General features: G+C 41.6%; 1 protein-coding gene across 1 annotated transcript in view; it reads left to right on the top strand.

The window, feature by feature from the left end:
* Positions 1 to 5,980: 5,980 nt before the first annotated feature.
* LOC129246501 (uncharacterized) overlaps positions 5,981 to 19,548 on the top strand; it is a 106,106-nt gene continuing 92,538 nt past the window's right edge. The window contains exon 1 of the mRNA XM_054885371.1: positions 5,981 to 6,154. Within this exon, the coding sequence (XP_054741346.1) occupies positions 5,981 to 6,154 (174 nt within the window). The remainder of the gene's footprint in view (positions 6,155 to 19,548) is intronic.

Raw genomic sequence — 19,548 nt, 5'->3', positions numbered from 1 at the left:
TATAAATTATTTAGAGTTTCATGGCGCATAAAAGGCGACGTGCGGCATGTCATGGATATAACAATAACAATACAACGAGTAGATATGTATGTGTTTATGTATGTATGTATGTAGATATGTATTTACCTTTGCAAATGAACACTGATCTGCTAAGGGTCAAGTACTGCAAACACGGCTCATCCCTCTGGGTTGGTAAGCAGAAAAGATGAAGACAGGTGCGATGCTTCTTATGTACCTCGGAACATTCCGGTTATTCGGTCGGTTAACGGTAGTTTTCGCTACCTGTATAAATATTATAAACGAGTAAGTGGCCACACCTCTTAGGTAATTATTACTTTTTATAAGTTCTTGGTATGAGTAGGATAATATTCTTAACTTATCGGGATCTCAACTCAACTCTGTTGCTAGCCTCTGTTGCTAGCCATACATACATATAAAACGCAGTCTGACATGTTAGAGGAGTACCCTGGTATAGCAATAATCAAAGTTTTTAGTTAATTCCTTATAAATACTTTGAAGCGACTCTGATGTTGAACTACTTTCAGGGTGTCCAGTGGCAGAATTAGGAATAAAAATCTAATTTAAAAAAGAATTACTAATGATAAGAGTTTACTTGTCATCCCTTGATCAATGCATACCCTCGCTTAGTCCAACCGGAACATTCTCCACTCATATTCCATCAAGGGAAGAGTGGACGGGGGTTCTACACCTGGGGACAGGGACTGCTGAACTTGTTCACGGATGGATCGAAGTTGGAAGGAAAGGTTGGCGGAGGAGTTTTTTGCGAGGAGCTCCACATCAGACTCAAATTCAGATTACCCGACCACTGCAGTGCTGCTCAGGCAGAGGTAGCCGCAATCGAGGAGGTAGAAGAAAGTAAATATTTACTCCGACAGCCAAACAGCAATTAGCGCCCACGTGTCAGTGACGGTTCATTCGAAACTGGTCACGGAATGACTGGACTGCGTCCGAATTCTTTGACATAAGCCTCATCTGGTTTCCTGGTCACAGCGACATTGCGGGAAACTGTGAGGCGGATGAGCTGGCCAGACAAGGGACCTATGAGGTGATTTCCCCGCGAAGGGAAAGAATTGGAATCCCCCTGACTACCTGCGGCATGCTCCTTGCAAGATGGACATCGCACCAACTCAGCGAGCGATGGGCAAGGACACAAACTTTTAAGGTCGCGAAATCCTTCTGGCCACGTGTGGACCGGGGGCGCTCGGGGGAGCTTCTGAGGTTGACAAAATATCAGCTCTCGAATCTCGTGGATTTTCTCACAGGACACTATGCGCGAGGAATGCATGCTGTGAGACCGGTATTTACCTGCCTGCTGATATAGCTGGCGTTGACATTCAAAATCTGATGAATTTCATCAGCAGCACAAAGCGGATGACGCAAACGCAGCACAGTCATCGCTTTTATTTCTGAAATTTATTTGCTCCAAATGTTGGCCATTACGTTGAATACTTACTTCGCTACTCCAATCAATAGAAAAGTGATGTCGGAATGCCATTAACTTCGCCAACGATATTTTCCTTTCCTGTGTGCGACTGAACTTAATGCATGAAAATTTCGCAGCCATGAATGAATCAAATCTTTACTTGAGGCATAACGTAAACGTCGAATATCGTAGAGCGAGCAAAATCTACCATGAGCACGCGAATCATTGGTCTTGAAATACGCTTCGATTTCGTACGCACGTTGTTCACCCGACCACTGTACGTAGCGAATAAATAACCCGCAAGAATAACGAAGCTAATGCGGTTACCTCTTTATTGTTTCTTGAAATTTTCACGTGTTCTTGGGATCTTCCCAACCCAAAAGGGGTCTTCTTCCTCTGCCTCCACCAGCTGGTACCGCACCGAACACTTTCAGAACTGGAGCGTTTGTATCCATTCGGACGACATGGCCCAGCCACCGTAGCCGCTGGATCTTTATTCGTTGCGCTATGTCTATGTCGTCGTAAAGCTCATGCAACTCATAGTTCCATCGCCTGCAACGGTCCAAAAATCTTCCGCAGAATCTTTCTCTCAAACACTCACAGCGTCGCTTCATCGGATATTGTCATCGCCCCAGCTTTTGTGCCATACGTTAGGACGGGCATGATGAGAACCTTGTAGAGTGTCAGTTTTATTCGTCGAAAGAGGACTTTACTGCTCAGTTGCCTACTTAGTCCAAAGTCGTACTTGTTGGCAAGAGAGATTCTCCTTGGATTTCAAGGCTGGCATTGTTATCGGTTTTAACGCTGGTTCCTAACTAAACGATGTCTTAGTAAATTTATATATAGAGGGTGGTTAAGTTTCAAAGGCGGCTGTTGATTTTGAATAAAATACAATTTTTTTAGGAAATTATTGGCATTTCTCTTTATTATGATAATATTAGTATGGCTCAATTACGTATAGAATAAAATATCGGCCAAATGGCCGCCGCGGCTCCGCGGGACACCTCCATCCAATGGTCCAAATTTTCGATGATCTCACCCTTTAGCTCTTGAATTGTTGCTGGCTTATCGACGTACACCTTTTCTTTCAAATAACCCCAAAGAAAGAAGTCCTACGGTGTTGTTGACGTTTAGGTGTGGTTCACATTCAACATCGGCCCTTGAAATTTAACCACATATATATAGGGTGGGCCATTTAAAATTTGCTTTTTGAATCGGCTATAAAAAAAAAACTAATCAATATTTTTTCAAACTAATTTTTTTATTTTGAGGATTGAACATTGTCATTTATGAATAAAAAATAATATCGTTCAAATGATTGCCACGACTGGCTTTACAGAAGGCCATTCGATCAACCCAATTTTTAAGCACATTTTCGATTGTTTGGGCTCCAATTTCATGAATGGCAACTTCGATTTCGTGTTTTAAAGCATCAATCATCTCTGGATGGTTCGCATAGCATTTGTCCTTAACGGCTCCCCACAAAAAATAGTCCAACGGGCTTAAATCACAGCTCCGTGGCGGCCAATTGATATCGAAATTTCGGCCGATTATGCGGTTTCTAAAAACGGTAGCCAAAAGTTCGAGTGTAACTTTGGCAGTGTGGCAGTTGCACCGTCCTGTTAAAATCAAATGTCGTCCATGTCATCCTCTTCAATTTTTGGAAACAAAAACTCGTTGAGCATGTCACGGTAACGTTCGCCATTTACTGTAACCGCGGCTCCTCGCTCATTTTCGAAAAAAAAATGGCCCGATGATGCCGCCAGACCAAAAACCGCACCAAACAGTGACTCGTTGTGGATGCATTTGCTTTTCTGAGCCCCAAATCCGACAATTTTGCTTATTGACGTAGCCACCGATGTGAAAATCAGAAAAGAAGAAGAAGACTCACCACTTTGGAAATTGGTTTTCAATATTTCCCAATTTTGTTCAAGCGTATAGCGTCCCATTTCGTAAATGTCAAACCTTTAGGTAAATTATGAACACATTTGACATGTCATTTGTGTTACCATTCTCAAAAAAATACTTGGTTCAAAAAGCAAACGCTATATGGCCCACCCTATATAAAATCCTACTTCCTAATGACAATGATCTATACATTTTACGCTTTGTCAAAAGCTCAGGATGGTTCAATATGGAAAGGGAAATGTAGCCCAGCCCCTGTGGGTCACAACGGACCCATTTTGTGGTCTAAGTGGCTTCGCTGTCTCTAAGTGCCATGCGGCTACCAAACCTTACCTAACCTGAGATTAATAAAGAATTACTTAATCTAAAATTAATTAAGGGCGTCACGTTTTTTTCGTAAACAATATCAGCTCTAGTCTCTTATGTCTAAATGTCATTCAGTGTTGCTTTCATCAGCTGCCTCGTCGGAAACAATTTGACAGGCAATTTGTTTGTGGACGAAAAGCTTCGTTCACTGGTTGCCACAACAGTCCGTTTTGCGTTACCGAACGGATTAACTTTAGCAGCATTCTCAATAATTATAGCATTACGTAAACAACAACATCTCCCTTCTCTGATTAACAACTCTTGTTTTTGTATCGTCTATCGATCTCTTCCGCCTTCGCCCATTTAGGTTTGGTTATATAAATACAATATTTTTCTCGGAATATCAACTACCGAAAAAAATGTTGATAATTTCGAGCTTGTAAAAATCCGCTTATCGACTCATTAGATACAGGGTTTAATTGAAAAATAATGAGCCTTCCAGCGCGGAGCGTCTGCCAAGCAATCAACCGAATCGGCTGGTGGGGGAAAATGATCGTTGGACCTTCCCCTTCCATTTCGCTGGCAACAGCGGTGCTGTGAACATCGCGCGAAAGCTGTTTTAAAAGTGTGTTAGGATTTTGCAGTGGCGAAAATGCAGCGATCGTTGGAGCAACGTTACTCCATAAAATTTTGCGTAAAGCTAAACAAAACGAGTGCCGAAACCATTGGGCTACTCAAGGAGGCTTACGGGGACCAATCTCTGTCCAGTGCCCAGGTAAAACGGTGGCACAAGTCGTTTAAGGAAGGCCGGGAGGATGTCGAAATCCAAGGTCAAAACCATGCTGATAATCTTTGTCGACTCTCGAGGCATCCACAAGGAGTTTGTACCTCCAGCAAGCACTGTTAATGCGGCATTTTACAAAGAAGTGCTCCTTCGGCTGAAAAACCGCGTCGCCCGGGTTCGGCCCGACCTAGTCAACAATTGGACCCTTCATCACGACAATGCGCCGGCGCACACCGCCTTCCTCTGCACCTCTGCATTGGCCAAGATGGGCGTTCCGGTGCTTCCCCACCCTCCCTACACCCAAGACCTGTCCCCTCCGGACTTCTTGTTCCCGCGCCTGAAGAGAAAGCTGAAGGGGAGGCGTTTCGACTCCATCGAGGCGATCCAAAAAACTGTGGCCGCCGAATTGAACGCGATTCCGTCGGGTGAGTTTAAAAAATGTTTCCTGCAGTGGAAGGACCGCTACCAGCGGTGTATTGACGCTCAAGGGTCCTATTTTGAAGAATATTAGTTGTATAAAAGGTTTAATAAAACTGCTTAAAAAAATAAGGTTCATTACTTTTCAATCAAACCCTGTATATGTGGAGTTTTAGGGTTTGTCTGTGTCGACATGGTGCATACCCTTATCTATCCAGGAGCAAACCTGGTATCTATCATCCTAGTGTGTCGACGATGATTTCATTGTGGTAAATCACCGTGAAGTTACAAGTTGAATAGGAGACCAGGAAAGCTATTCAAAGTGGCGCAGCTCAGGTGAAATATTGGAAAAAATTTCGGTAGGAAACCTAAAAAAATATTTAAATTGACGGCCAAATCCTACGCAGTGGAGCTTTTTTCAGCCAGTTAAGTTCAATAGGAAGCCTGAAAGGGATTCAAATTGACAAAGTAGGATTCAGTAGAAAACATGGCTGATAATTCAAGTTACCCCACACAGTCGTGTTTTTCTCGAGCTACACCAGGGTATCTTTTAATTTGCCGGTTGGAAGACCTGCAGGCACATCAATCCTTCTCAGAATAATTATTGCCTTGAAATAATTGGCAAAACTCAGTTTGCGCCGAATTCCAATGAATCCTTACTTTACTGCAAAAAACCATGATACAGCAGAACCGCACATAAAATCCAATCAAATCATTAATGATTTTATTTTTTATGCACAACAATAAGGTAATAAACGAATAATTTATTTTCCGCCACTGGCCACAGACAACCGGCGCGATCAACTTGATTGTGTCGAAGCGATTGCCCAGTTTGGTCATTGATCGGCGCTGAATGCCGGTGATTGGCAAAAGCCAATAAACACACCGCCACTTCATGTGCAGATACGGATATGTATGCATACACAACCAAGCCAACTTAGGAGAGAGAAGCAACAAAAAAGCGCAATCGAGCAACAGCTGTCCGTTGCAGCGAAAATATTTACAAGCGGCGATTCCACTGATTTGTGCGCGTATGTGGAAGATTGTAAAGAACAGGCAAGTGTACAGAAAAAAAGAACTGAAACATAGCAAGCTAAAACCACAACAACAACAATAATAGCAACATGACCGCGCCGCATCAACACAAATCAACAACCGCCAAACGTTGCACAGCTTTGAATCGGTCGGCAAAACGCGGCCACAGTCAATCCGCATGCAGTCAGACAATGCGCGGCCAACAACCGACAATCAACAGCCCAGGCAAGCCACTTGGCCGGGGCACAACCACCAACAACCAAGTAGATACGACATAACTTGTTGGCGACGCAAGTCTGCGAACGCAATAGCGCGCGCGCCCTCACCCGCCCCGCCACTGTGCAATGTGCGCGCGTTTTATTGACTCCAAACCAAACGCGACGGCTGCGGCAAACTGATTTAATAGAGGTGCGGCGCGAAACCGGTGAATGCGCTAAGTGCGCGCGTGATGTGCGTCTGTGTGTATACCTGTAAATCGTGCAGTCGCCACAATGGCGATTCCCAAACAACAACAACTACAGCAAAAAAAAAAAAAAGAAATATTAAAACCACAACAGAAGGCTGTAGAAAATTGTAGGCAGCAACACCAATTTGAGCGTACGAGCCCCGAACAACACACGCCGCCGTCGCCAACATTTATTTACAGACACGCCAGCGAACTGACATTCACAATGACGATGTGCATGCACACACACAAGCACACTCGTGTTACACATATACGCACAACCAATCAAAATAAATAAACAATTATAACGTCGATCGACCGCTCATATGAATCGAGTTAAGTTGAGTCGTCGCGCGCGCAGCTTTACTCTTTTCCAGTGGGTGAATATGTAATGCGAGGATCATTGATCGCCTGCGCGCATGATTGCAATGCATAAGGAAATGTTTTTTTTCTTTTTTTGTGTAACCAAAGATGCTTCTTATGTTGCGCGTCCATTGTTGAAACGGAAATGCGGCGGCAGTCGATTTAATAAAGAATGAACAATAGATCGAACAACTGATCAATCGATTGGAAGCTATCAATCGGCGAGTTAAATGTAGCGCTGTCGCGGCTCAAGGTATGTCTGTATGTGTGTGTGAACAAGTGAGTGACTACTGAGTGACTGAATGACTGCGCGTCGTAGTCAGCACTGATCGATGGTAGCTGTGGCACAGCTGCCTCACTCACAAACAAGAACAGCTGCGAGTGTTGATGGCTTAGGACACAAACAGAACAGCAACAAACAAATAAAAAAATTAAGTAGCTCGCTAACAGAAAAGCTTAAGAAGTCATCAGGTAGCCGTCAGTGGGTATGTCAATAGCAGCTCGCCCTCAGTGATTTACATAAATCATTGCTGACTATTTTGTCTGATGTAGATTTGCCTGTCTTCAATGTAACAAATAATCGTATTGCAATTACTTAGGCGCTGATGGTTAGAAAAGTAAATATTACCGAAGCTAGTAAAGATCGCGTTCACACAGTGCCACCTTTGGTTGAAACAACTTGTGACTTGTGGGCGAGGGGAGATGAGGAAAGGAGAGGAGCACTGAGTTGCTCGCGCTCGGGCAACTTGCTTTGAGTTGTCATAATTCTCAATGTTGTTGTTGGCTGCAGACTAAAAACTAAAACAATTGCAGTCGATGGAGTTTTCCTGTGTGAATGGCACGGACAACACCAAAAGAGAATTCGCATAGCAACAGCAACGAGAGCAGTGCAGTGAGCGCAAGGGGGACAACAGCAGCCATAGACACCTCGATCGCTCTGCACTGAATTCAATACCTCGATAGTTTTGCTTAGAAAACTAAATAACAAAGCTATTCAAGAAAAATTTTCTAGGCATACTCAAATTTTCTTATCTATGATGTGATTAAGCACCACGTTTTGGTATTTAACAGCTGATTATATTAGTAAATTGAGAGTTTCTCATTTGGAATTATATATATTTCCAATTTTAGTCTTCCATATCTAAGACCCTGATTTTGTGCGTAAAAATCGTGAACAGTGTAGGGCCACGTGCTCAGCGAAAGTTCCGTTGAAATTTACAACGCTAATCTTGCCCGATCCTTTCCTTTGCGTTTGTTACTCCTTCACTTAGAGAAACTTTTGCTGTTAATTAGAAAGATTGCGTAGCAAAATAATTTGTTATGCGAACTCTCGCGCTATTCAATTTCCAAACTCATAGCGGTGGTCAACGGCCACTGGCTGAGCGGAACTCATGTGGAGAAACTTGGACTTGCGTAAAACCCCAATTGCAGAGCAGAAGCTGGGGGATCCGGCAGAGAAAGACTGATGAACACTTTCCTTGCAAATGTCTGGGTCTGACGGGTAGGCGCTTGAGGTTCCTCAGTGTCCTTTTGGGGGATAGTCAGAGACAGTTTTCTAGCCTAGATCCCGTTTCTCTGCGCCATTAGATGGCTCTAGATGGCTTTTCTTCCTTTAAGTTTTGGAATTTTTAACAGATAGTGGTCTACATTACTACCTTGCCATTTAACCTAAATATGAACTCACTATAATGTGTAAATATTACTTTTTGGATTTTGGGAGCAGCCACATTTTTACTATTTAGATTTTGGCAGCGGCCTTGAGATCTCAGACACTCACATGCGTAGTTCATTTGAGCCTTCCGTCATGCGTTTCCACCCAAAAATGTCCAGTTGAGATTTCTACAGCTAATAAAGGATGCGGCTTTGTTAATCCCAAAAGCTCTCTCGAACACATCACCTCAAAAAAAAACAAAAACCGCTGCAGGTAAAGGAAACCTAATCCTTTTCCAAATATGCCTTGTCGCTACAGTTCGTCATCTCAACAAGAGTCTGTGCAGTTCTCGATTAGAGGAATAAATTGTGAGTTTAAGGCGGGTTCTTATGTCCAATTAGCGCAAGCTCTTGGTATCGACTCAGCTTTAAACTGTCTGGGAGTGCTGCGGCATTACCTGTAATATTTCTAAGACAATAGATGGCTGCTAGCCGGGTTGCACGTGGCTTGACTGTATGCCACTATTTGTTAAGGTCTAATAAATTTCGGCATCAGCCTTTTCGTTGCCCTAAATGTCATTTTATCTACATACCTTCAAAAGTGTCAAAGTAATCCATCTGCCAAGCTCATTAAGTTTGCAGTTAGAAGAAGAGCTGTGGAGTTTACTTACACAGCTACACACGTTGGATGTCTGAAAAAACTTCAGCTCAAGGGCTCAAGGGCGTAGTCTACGAAGTCTAGAGTCACCTCAATAACGACAATTGAAGAATAACCACAAACAACATTCTGAATGTTGAGGCATTACTCATGAATATTGCACTAGAAGCTAAGGCTTCCAGCTCTCCTACTCCTTTTTGTATAGCCGATTTCATTAAACAGTTCGGAATTGCACACTCTGCTATAGTTGCTTAGCCCTCTAGGACTCTTTCTTGTTGTTGTTTTACCCTAATATAGAAACGGTTCATTTAGGGAATTATTATTATTAGAAGGCCATTACGCACTGCGACCAGAGCTGATCTATTGTGAAAGGCCTATTTTGTAACCCTAGAGTTTTAGGCTTTTTAGAAATTTTAGCACAGTTTTGGGTTTGTTGTTCCAAAGATTGCATGGAGATACTACGATACCACCAAGGTGGTGAAGTCTTTGTCTGCCCAACGCAGGACACTCACAAAGCACATGTTCTGAGCTTTCTATGTCCATTTCGCAAAAGCGGCAGACATTGGTCTCGGATAGACCAATATTGTTTAGATGGTACCTCAGACTGCAGTAGGGAATAGTACCCAAATTGCTTCTCTACAATTCATTGAAAGCCTCACGAAATCACGGCCCAAAAAGAAAATATTGTACTCTCACAACTTTGTGGAAGAATCAAAATATTTGGCTTAGTTAATAAATATAAATTTTGCGCTGGCTCTATGAAACTCAGAAGTAAGTCTATGCAGTCTGTGTCAGAAGAAAAGAACCGATTTTTTCATCTAACTTTAAGATAGATTTCGTTCTGTTTTTTGATGCGTAATACAGGGTTGCCAATATTCGACGGACCCATCTGGCAACCCTGTATCTTTTGACAGAGACGTCAGATTGCTTAATGACATACCGCGTTGGAAGCGTCAGTCCAATCAGATTTTTACCATGGAACACGCCACGCGAGCGCTCCCAAGCTGTTGAAATTTACATTCAATAAAAGAAGTCAATTGTGAAAACTCAACGTGCGTATAAAAAATGAAATAATGTGAAAAGTGCGCCTTCTAAGAACACCATTAAATGTTTGTACGAAAGGTTATCGACTGGTGATGCTCTTTTTAATCCAAAGAGGCCAAATCAAAACCGACCAAGGCGTCGCCAAGGACATCCCAAAATCACCGTTCTCAGCAGTTGGGCATTGCTCGGACCACTTTACAACGAATTATCCGCATTGATTTGCATTTATTCCCGTATAAGACTCAATTCACGCAAAGATTGTTGCCTGCGGACAAGCCTCGTCGATTGGAATGGGCCCAAAGAGTCATCGAAATCCGTCGGGTCCGTCGAATATGGGCAACCCTGTAGTCCCACTTAAGGGCTACAACGCCAGTGCCAACTCAGGTTAGTGTCGTTTGAAACTTTCCCGTAAACGCAACCAAGTAAAAATGAGTGAGAAATACGCGAAAGCATTTCGAGGCGGTATTTTAATGCGCGCATTTGAAAGAGCCGAAATTATCTTACGCCGCGCCTGCAAAAGTGATTAAAAAATCAAAAAAGTTTTTTGTGATGTGGAATCAGTGGAATAAATGGGACAAAAAAGTTGATGACTTTTCCGAGCGCGTCTTGAAGCGAGTGACGACAAAACAGCAGGATAAAGTGATCGTCCAACTTTTTAAGCGAGACACTTCTTTGTGACTACACCAAGCAAGCAAATTATTGCTAAAAAGGAAATAGATGTGAGTATCAACAGCATCGAACGTCGACTGAAGGAGGCGAACATATCCTACTGTCCCACATCATCAAAACCACTACTCTCAAAAACGCAACCACTACTCTCATTGAGAAACGCAAAGTTGGAAACTTATTGGAGTAAGGTTGTTTTCTCGTATGAAGCAACTTTCTGGACTTGGGCTACACTTTGCCTATGACCCATACTAAAATCGTACAGCACACTGTTTAACACCCGGTGAAAGTGAAAGTTTCGTGTTGCTGCTCCGAGCGCGGCTTCGGATGTTTGAAGCTCTCCACCCAAAATTTGAATGCCGAAAAAATGGTCGACATTTACAATCGAGGACTTTTGAAGTCGGTGAAAAAGATGTACCCAGGAAAAAACAATGATTGGGTCTTGCAAGAGGATAATGATCCAAAACCCCAAAGCCGACTCTGTAAGGCCTGGAAACAAGGAAATGGCGTCACAGTAATGGCCTGGCCTTTCCAGTCCCCAGACGCCAATCCCATTGAAAATATGTGGGAAATAATGATAACGCATCTTGCCGGGAGGCCAGTCCATGATTGAAGTTCGCAAAATCTGGTCCTGTTTTGTCAACGAGCCACACAGAAAATCTGCTTCAAGGCATGCCGAGAAGATGCCAGGCTATACTCGACAACGGTAGAGGCTACACGGCTTATTGAGTAAATGCGACTCGTAGTTTTGTATGCTCCCTGTAGCACAGGTGCACTAATACTACATAGTACTCGTACCATACAGAGGTATACCTCCTTTTATAGTTTTATAGTTTATTGATCATTATTTATGTTTGTGTGTATGTCACTATATGCAAACTTCTTATTGCTTGCCATAAAAGCCTACATGCCATTTATGTGTACGGGTATACGAGCAAAAGACTACGTCATACCCACTCATTCATTCACTTTCACGATGATGTGACGGTAAAGGTGTCATTTAATCAAACCAGTTTATCAAATGTAGCCATTAAATAATCGTAAAAGTTTATGTAGTTTCGTTTGTTCATTCAACCTATCTTGGCCGATGGTTGAATGTCAATGGAAGAGTGATTGTAAAGAAAGAGGAAATGTGCATAGGCGTACGCATTTATTCAATGCGCTTTGCCTGTTTATCTTATTTGATTGATGTGATTAGAAACACCTTTGTGTGCAGGAACACTAGCACAGACACACATACATTCCTGCATATATACAATTGTGTTCACATAATTAGTCACCTCATCTTTTTACAATATTCGCAATATTTTTGTTGCCAACTTGGATTTTTTATATATTATAATTTTTATTTTTTTATAAAAATCTAATTCATTGCACAATAAAAATTTTATAAAGTTCCATGCTTTCTAGAAAATGCACAAAAACAAATTAAGGGGTTTAGATTAGATTATATTAGATTTGTGGGGGGGTTGGACAAGTCCAAGCACTCAGTCAGTAAATCATTGTACTACACCCGGATAAATTTCAGTAGAAAGAATAAAGATAGGAAAGATAACAAGTGGATGGTAAGACGGATAAATTGGTTTGAGGTCACTCTTCCACAAATCTCTTGGATTCATTGATGAATTTTAAGAGATCCGAAAGAGGAAGAGTATGATTTTTATCCATATTCAATATATCGCAACCCAACACCCTACGTCTGATTCTGGAAAATGCAGGACAGCTACAGAGAAAATGCTCTGCAGTGTCGTCATTCTCAAAGATAGGATAGGCATATCGGGCTGTCGGCGATCCCCCTGGGCAGCCATATGCTGACCATAGGCGTTGTGCCCTGTGATTACACCTGCCAGTACTATCAGCTCCTTTATGCTGAGTTTTAGTGGAAAGGTCGCTATTTTTCTTTCACAAAGCACTTGGCTACTCTCAACGAGTTCAACTCAGACCAACGACCTCTGTGGGTAGACCTCATGAAGTCGTCAATCCATAGTTGAATCGACGCGGAATTGACGTCTAGAAAGGGTTCAGGGCCTAGTGGCATACTTGCAGAGCCTTCATTTGCCAATTTATCAGCTACCTCGTTCCCTGTAATTAAGGAGTTAGGGGTAGTCAGAGGCCCGAAAAAATTAATATTTTCAATAATTTTTATTTGCTAGTCAATTGCTTTATTTAACAAAAATAAAAACATAGCATTAATACATCAGATTTCGTCTTGACTTTAGCAAAATTAAAAAAAAAAATTCTAGTAACTGTAAAAGTTATCGCTGTTTGTATGGAGCTCGAGAAATTAGTTTTATTAATAAATAATATTGTGTCTGATCGAAGCTTTTTTCAAAAATAACAATATGGCGGCCTCAGGAAATCTTTTTCAGATTTTCGAGAAAAAAACCGACAATTAATTGTTAAAAAAAATCGATAAAAAAATCCTGCGCTCAGGCACGAGTTTTTTTTTCAAAAGCAGTATAAAGTTTATTGAAATCTACTAAGCTGTTTTTAAGTTACAGTGATCACCAGTTCAAAAAACATAGTTTTGAGAAAAACCCATTTAGGTTAGGTTAGGTTAGGTTAGGTTAGGTTACGGTGGTAGTGGGTCTGCACGACCAACTCACTTAGACCGTACAGGTCCATTGTGATAGCACTGTGCTACACGGGAACCTCATTTATCTTCCTTCGTGGAACCATTTTGTGGCTCTTACGAAACGTAGTATTGATCCCAACCCCACGCCAGATAGTTCTGTAAGAGAATTAAAAAAGTATTTACCTAGACAACCTGCTCTGATTTTAGCTAGGAGTAGCACCCGCCGATTTTCCCAAAACGGATATTACTCCCTTTGCCCACTCCAGCGATTTAGCCTGGTCTTCGGTTAGCTGGTCTATTGCTATCTCTCCTAGTCTAAATAAGACCCTGTTGGCCGCCTTCTTCTCATAATAATTTTGCTTGGAGGGACGGACATGTTTAGCCGGTCCATCCCATTCTGCGCTTGTAAACTGTCTAGAGGTACTAGGCCCTTCTATGGCAACCTGCCGGTTAAGCTAAAAGCAGGTGCCGAGCCCCGCCCTCTATAAGAGGTTGAGGTGGGATGGGGATTGTTTGTCCTAAGCAGAGTTGCCCCCGCAGTTCCTGCTATTGGCCGATTTGAGGCCGGTTTACCCAAGCCTCCTCGCCCCCCGCAGTGCTCGCCGTTTCGCTTACGCCTCCTCTAGCTCCTAAAAGCGGCGGTCTGACCACTGCCTTCCTCTCAGCTGTAGCAGTAGTCGAAGCCAGCTTTGTTGGTTTTTTGGGAGGACCGACCTCCTTGTAAGTAACGTATTTCCTGTTCGAATTAATTTTTGGTCCCACGAGTGTCCGCCTGTGCAGAGGTCTGTGTGCACAGGTAAGGCTAGATAGAACCGGAGGTCTCCAGGTATCCGGAACACTCCGTTCGTGACTGGGCTATTTTTGGTCTGGGTCACCAGCCAGGCTGAACCTCGGCACGGGTCGTATAACACCATGTTCCGACCCAGGGCAGAGCTTGGTCATCGTTCAAAAAGCAGCCCGAATCAAGGGAATTGAGTGCATTCGCTCAATACTGGAATGTATTCAAAGCACCACACTATCATCCATTGATAAGGTCTGATTAGTGATTCGACTAAGCCTCCGCACCACGGCAGGGTGTCTGCCTTCGCGGAGGCCATTGAAAGTTGCTATCGGCTCCGGAGCGCCCAAGCGCCCTTTGTTAATTGTTGAATAACTCGAAAAATATTTGTGGGATTCACTTCAAATTAAAAAAAAATGCAAAAAACAAAAGTCTAATTTTTTGAAAATTCTGACTACACCTAACCCCCTATGAATGGATTGAAAAAACAGCACTCAATCACTCTGGTGCATGCATCTGGTCCAGTTCTGTTAACGTTATCTCGTTCGGTAAAAGCATATGTTCATATGTATTTAAAGTCGGATACGATACGTACATACATACATTGCATACCGCTTCACATATATCACAGTACATATGTACATATATATTTATTTATGGCACACGTAGTACGTACAGAAAAAAAAAACAAAAATTATATAGCTGCTATTTTTCATTAAAGCGCTGCGATCGCAGCTGGCGTTATTCATCTATTTCACATACTTACACACACACATATGTACATTGCACAATCTGCATATACCCGACATGAGTAAATATGGGCATAAATAGAAAAGCTGTTGATAAGAAATGTTATACTTAAAACCTATAAAAACAGGAATGCAACATCCAAACGCCATTGAATGACTTGTTAGATTTACTTAGCTCATTAGAATATACTCGCAACACATACTTACGTATATTGAATAATACAAACAACAAAGCTATTGACATGCGAATGTAAGAAAAGTTGGTGTCGGTTTCTTTACATTTCTCATTTTTGCATTCCAAGCGCTGGTTTTAAATAACACAGGAAAAATATTAGACTATTAGCACTTGGAATTTGCCAGCAACGCTAAAAACTGTGATGATTGAAATTTATATTATAGAGGGTCTTGTTTGAAAATAAAATATGTAAAAAATTAGATTTCTATTTTTCAAAATTACGGCTCCTAAGGGGTTAGGGGTAGTCAAAGTCAGGAAATATTTTTCAGATTTTTGTTTTTCAAATCGGGTTTTAAGTTACGGTGAACACCAGTTCAAAAAACATAGTTTTGAGAAAAATGCATTTAAAGTTTTGCTATCGATTCCGGAGCGCCCGAGCGTCCCTGTTAATTGTTGAGTAACTCGAAAAGTTATTTTCGGTTTCACTTCAAATGTTCACACAATATTTTAAAGATATTATACTTTAAGAAAATGCAAAAAAAATCCCATTTTTTGAAAATTTTGACTACGCCTAACCCTTTATTTATTATTTGAGGAAATGGCATAATTTAAATGCCCCCTTAATAACGTCTACGGCTGTCACGCGAGAATTAAAATTTTTAAGGACTCAGCCAGACATTATGGCATAGAGCTCAGCAATCTCGATCCAAATGTTTTGTTTCAGCGCTACAGTCATTGTTGGCTTATTCACGTAGACTTTGCTTTTCAAAAATCCCACAAAAAGTAGATCGTTAGTTGGTCCAGGTGACCGGTTTATGCCGCCATTACGTGAAATTAATAGACCGGGAAACATAGATTGCACTAATGCAATGTTTTTCCGTGTTGTATGGCTTGTGGCTCCATTCTGTACACTGGTTGCACATCACTCTGATTAGACCCATTATCACATAGGCCTCTGTAGTCTGGCTAATATGGTTAACTCCAGAGGAAACCCCCTAACCAGACTTTAGAGAAGTGTGTGCTTTAGTAATAACAGGTGCTTTGAGTACGACATCTCGGGATGCCCTTAATGCCATCCTAAACTTGCCGTTTTGATTCCAGATAGAGATCAATGGTTAAGTCCAGAGGATCTATTAACGGGATTTCAGCATACTTTCGATACCGACGGATCCAAAACCAGTGATGGAAGCGGATCTGGATGGTACTTAGACGAAGACACTAAGTACTCCTATGCCGCAGGACAGATGGCCACGGTATTCTTTACGGAGTTTTATGCTATCTTGAGCGTAGTATACTGGCTAATTGAGAAAAAGTGGCGGGGTAGCAGTTTTTGAATTTGTAGTGACAGTCATACTGCACTGAGAGCCCTCGCTAACCCACGCTGCTCTTCGAAATTGGTCGGTTAATGTAAGACAAAACTGAACAGTGTTGCAAAACACAACAAAGTTTGTCTTATTTGGGTGACTGGACACTGCGGTATTGCAGCGAGCGAGTTGGCTGATAAACTAGCTAATGAAGACTTTGCAAGCACACACCCAGTGGTGTTCCTGACCCTTCCTAGAGGTTAATTCTGCATCGATTCAACTATGGCTTGACGACTTCATGAGGTCTACCCATAGAAGACGTTGGTCTTAGTTGGGCTCCTGCAAAGTACCTAAGTGCTTTGTGAAAGAACCAAACAGGAAATTAGCGACTTTTCTCCTAAAACTCAGCAGAAAGGAGCTGAGCGTACTGGTAGGTGTAATCGCAGAGCACAACGCCTGTGGTCTACATATGGTCACCATGGAAATCGTTGACGACCCAATATGCCTGTCTTGTCGTAAAAACGAGGGCACTGCAGAGCATTTTCTCTGTGCCTGTCCGGCGTTTTTCAGAATCAGACTTAGGATATTGGGTTGCGATATACTGAGTAGATCAAGTTCATACGCTTCTTCTTCCGGATCTCACCTCTCCTCTTCACTATTCCTCTTCCTCATGAATGAATCCAAAAGATTCGCGGAAGAGTGACCTCGCACCAATTTGACCGTCTTACCATCCATACTGTATCTATCCCGTCTCTCTACTCCTTCCACTGTAATCTATCCGGGCGTAGTACAAAGATCTTTCTGACTGAGTGCTTGTACTTGTCCAACCCCCCACAAATCTAATCTAATCTAGTCTAATGCGATATCAATTGAAACCCGGCCACAAATAAATACCAATAAAATGACGCCACATATAAACACCCGCTAATATTTTTAATCATAAAAAACCTCAAGTGGGCATGCCAATGTGTGCGTGAATATTTAAGGTTTTAGTGGACGATAGTGGCCAACTGTGCCAAAGGCACACAACTCTCTGGATACATACAACTGCCACACGCATTGAAGGAAGAATAAAAAACCAAAAAAACTAATATCTACTCTAGTCGGTGGTGGCAATAACTTAAATGAAATTCTAATGAAATATTTATGCCCATTTGTATGTCGGTGTATGTGTCTGTGCATACATTTCTAAGCAAAAAATTAACTGCCAATATGTCTCCATAAATTGTTGTTGGGCGAAATATATACATACACACATATCAACATATGTTTGTGGTGGCGAAACAAAACTCGCAAAACTAGAATTTTTAAGCAATCACACACACACATTCATACATACAAGCGCATACCTACACACTCGGTCACAAATTCACGCCAACCCACTACAATTGACAAGCGACCAACAAGACTGGCTGGCTGAGTGCGCTATTGTTGTTGGTGTGGTTTTTGCTGACCGCTTAACTTCTTGTTTGATAGCTTTTACTGTTCTTGTTGTCTTTGCCAATGTAGTCTTCCACTTTATAGCCACATAGTAGGTACAGGAATAGAAACCTTGTTTTTTTTATTATTTTTATTTTTTTTTATTTTATGTTTTTAGTTGTTGCCATTCTATGCCGAAGTCATAGCATAGAAAAAATGGCAAGGAATTTCGATTGAGAGCAACATGTGCGCGATTGCCGCGATAGCGGTGGTGATGCTGACGCCGATGGCGCTGGCACTGTCGTTGGCTCAGCTGCAATTCCCTCAACGTGCGGGCAAACTTAGTGGCGAATTTAAAACGAATTTGTTGATCGGCGCACAATGAGCAAATATACATACGGTATTATTATACATATTTGTATGTATGTATGTAAGCAGCTCGTACTATGTAAAAATACGCATACACACACCTAAATATATGTTGGTACATTTGCTGGTAGAGTTGCCACGAATGTGTTAAAAACTAAATGAGATTGCTTTGAAGTGATTTGGGTCCACATTCACGTATTCATGCATACTAGGGCGGGTCGATTTAAAAATCGCTCATTGCTCTGTGAAAATCGTATTCTAGGGATCAAAATAAGAAACTTTGCCGAAGGAACCATACCTCTGAAACGAATTCTGATGTCCCCCAAACTTGGGTCGAACGAAAAATCCCACTTTGACCCATTTAGAGTGATCCAATCGAGTCCAAATGTATGACCGACCCCCACTAACTTTGGACGGCCGATCCACCCATGCCAGTGGCACACCCCCTGGAACTCCCCTGGGGGGTTTCCCATACAATCATTTCAAAATATCACCATTTTTGGTCTTTACATGAGAAAAGAAACTAAAAAGTTCGACCCAAATTGGGGGACATCAGAATTCGTTTTAGAGGTATGGTTCCTTCGGCAAAGTTTCTTATTTTGAGCCCTAGAATATGATTTTCACAGAGCAATGGGCGATTTTTTTGCCTCCCCACAAATCGACCCGGCCTAATGCATACATATATTTCAATTTGAATTTTGTTTTTGAATAACTTTTTGGTAAATAAAATTTTAAAAAAGTTGTAAGTGCTAGAAATCTTTATTTTGTACGCTCCTTTGCATGACTGTTTGTGTACTGCAGTTGTCTAGTTTACAAGTGCCAAATATGATTCACGTATTTGCCTTGTCCCTATTTGGGGTCTACCCTCCTTGTCCGCATACGCCAGGTTCCTCTGTTCTGCGTCGTCACATCATCAAGGTGTTGCTCTCTTATGGGGGTAGTCAGAGGCACAAAAAAATGATGATTTTCAATATTTTTTTTTGCTAGTCAATCGCTTTATTTTACAAAAACAATATAGCATTAATACATCAGGTTTCGACTTGACTTTAGCAAAATTAAAAAAAAATAATAATAATTTTAAAAGTTATCGCTGTTTTTGTGGAGCCCATTTCTCCAGAAGTCCCTTGCGTTGATCATCACAAGCCCTTGGAGATTAATCTAAAATCAATCGGAAAAGAGAAATTAGTTTTATTAATAAATAATCATGCGCCTTTTCAAAATTAACAATATGGTGGCATCAGGAAATATTTTTCAGATTTTCAAGAAAAAAAACTGACAATTGGGTCCCGGGGTCCCATTTCCTTATTTCTCCACTTTTGGCATGTCTAAATATGTATAATTGGGAAATATAGGGTGGGCCATGTAAAATTTGCTTTTTGAATCGGCTAAAAAAAAAAAAAACTAATCAATATTTTTTCAAACTTTTTATTTTATTTTGAAGATTGAACATTGTCATTTATGA

Source organism: Anastrepha obliqua, chromosome 4 (genome assembly GCF_027943255.1).
Source record: "Anastrepha obliqua isolate idAnaObli1 chromosome 4, idAnaObli1_1.0, whole genome shotgun sequence".
NCBI classification, from domain to species: Eukaryota; Metazoa; Arthropoda; class Insecta; order Diptera; family Tephritidae; genus Anastrepha; species Anastrepha obliqua.
This window is presented reverse-complemented; position numbering and strand designations above follow the sequence as displayed.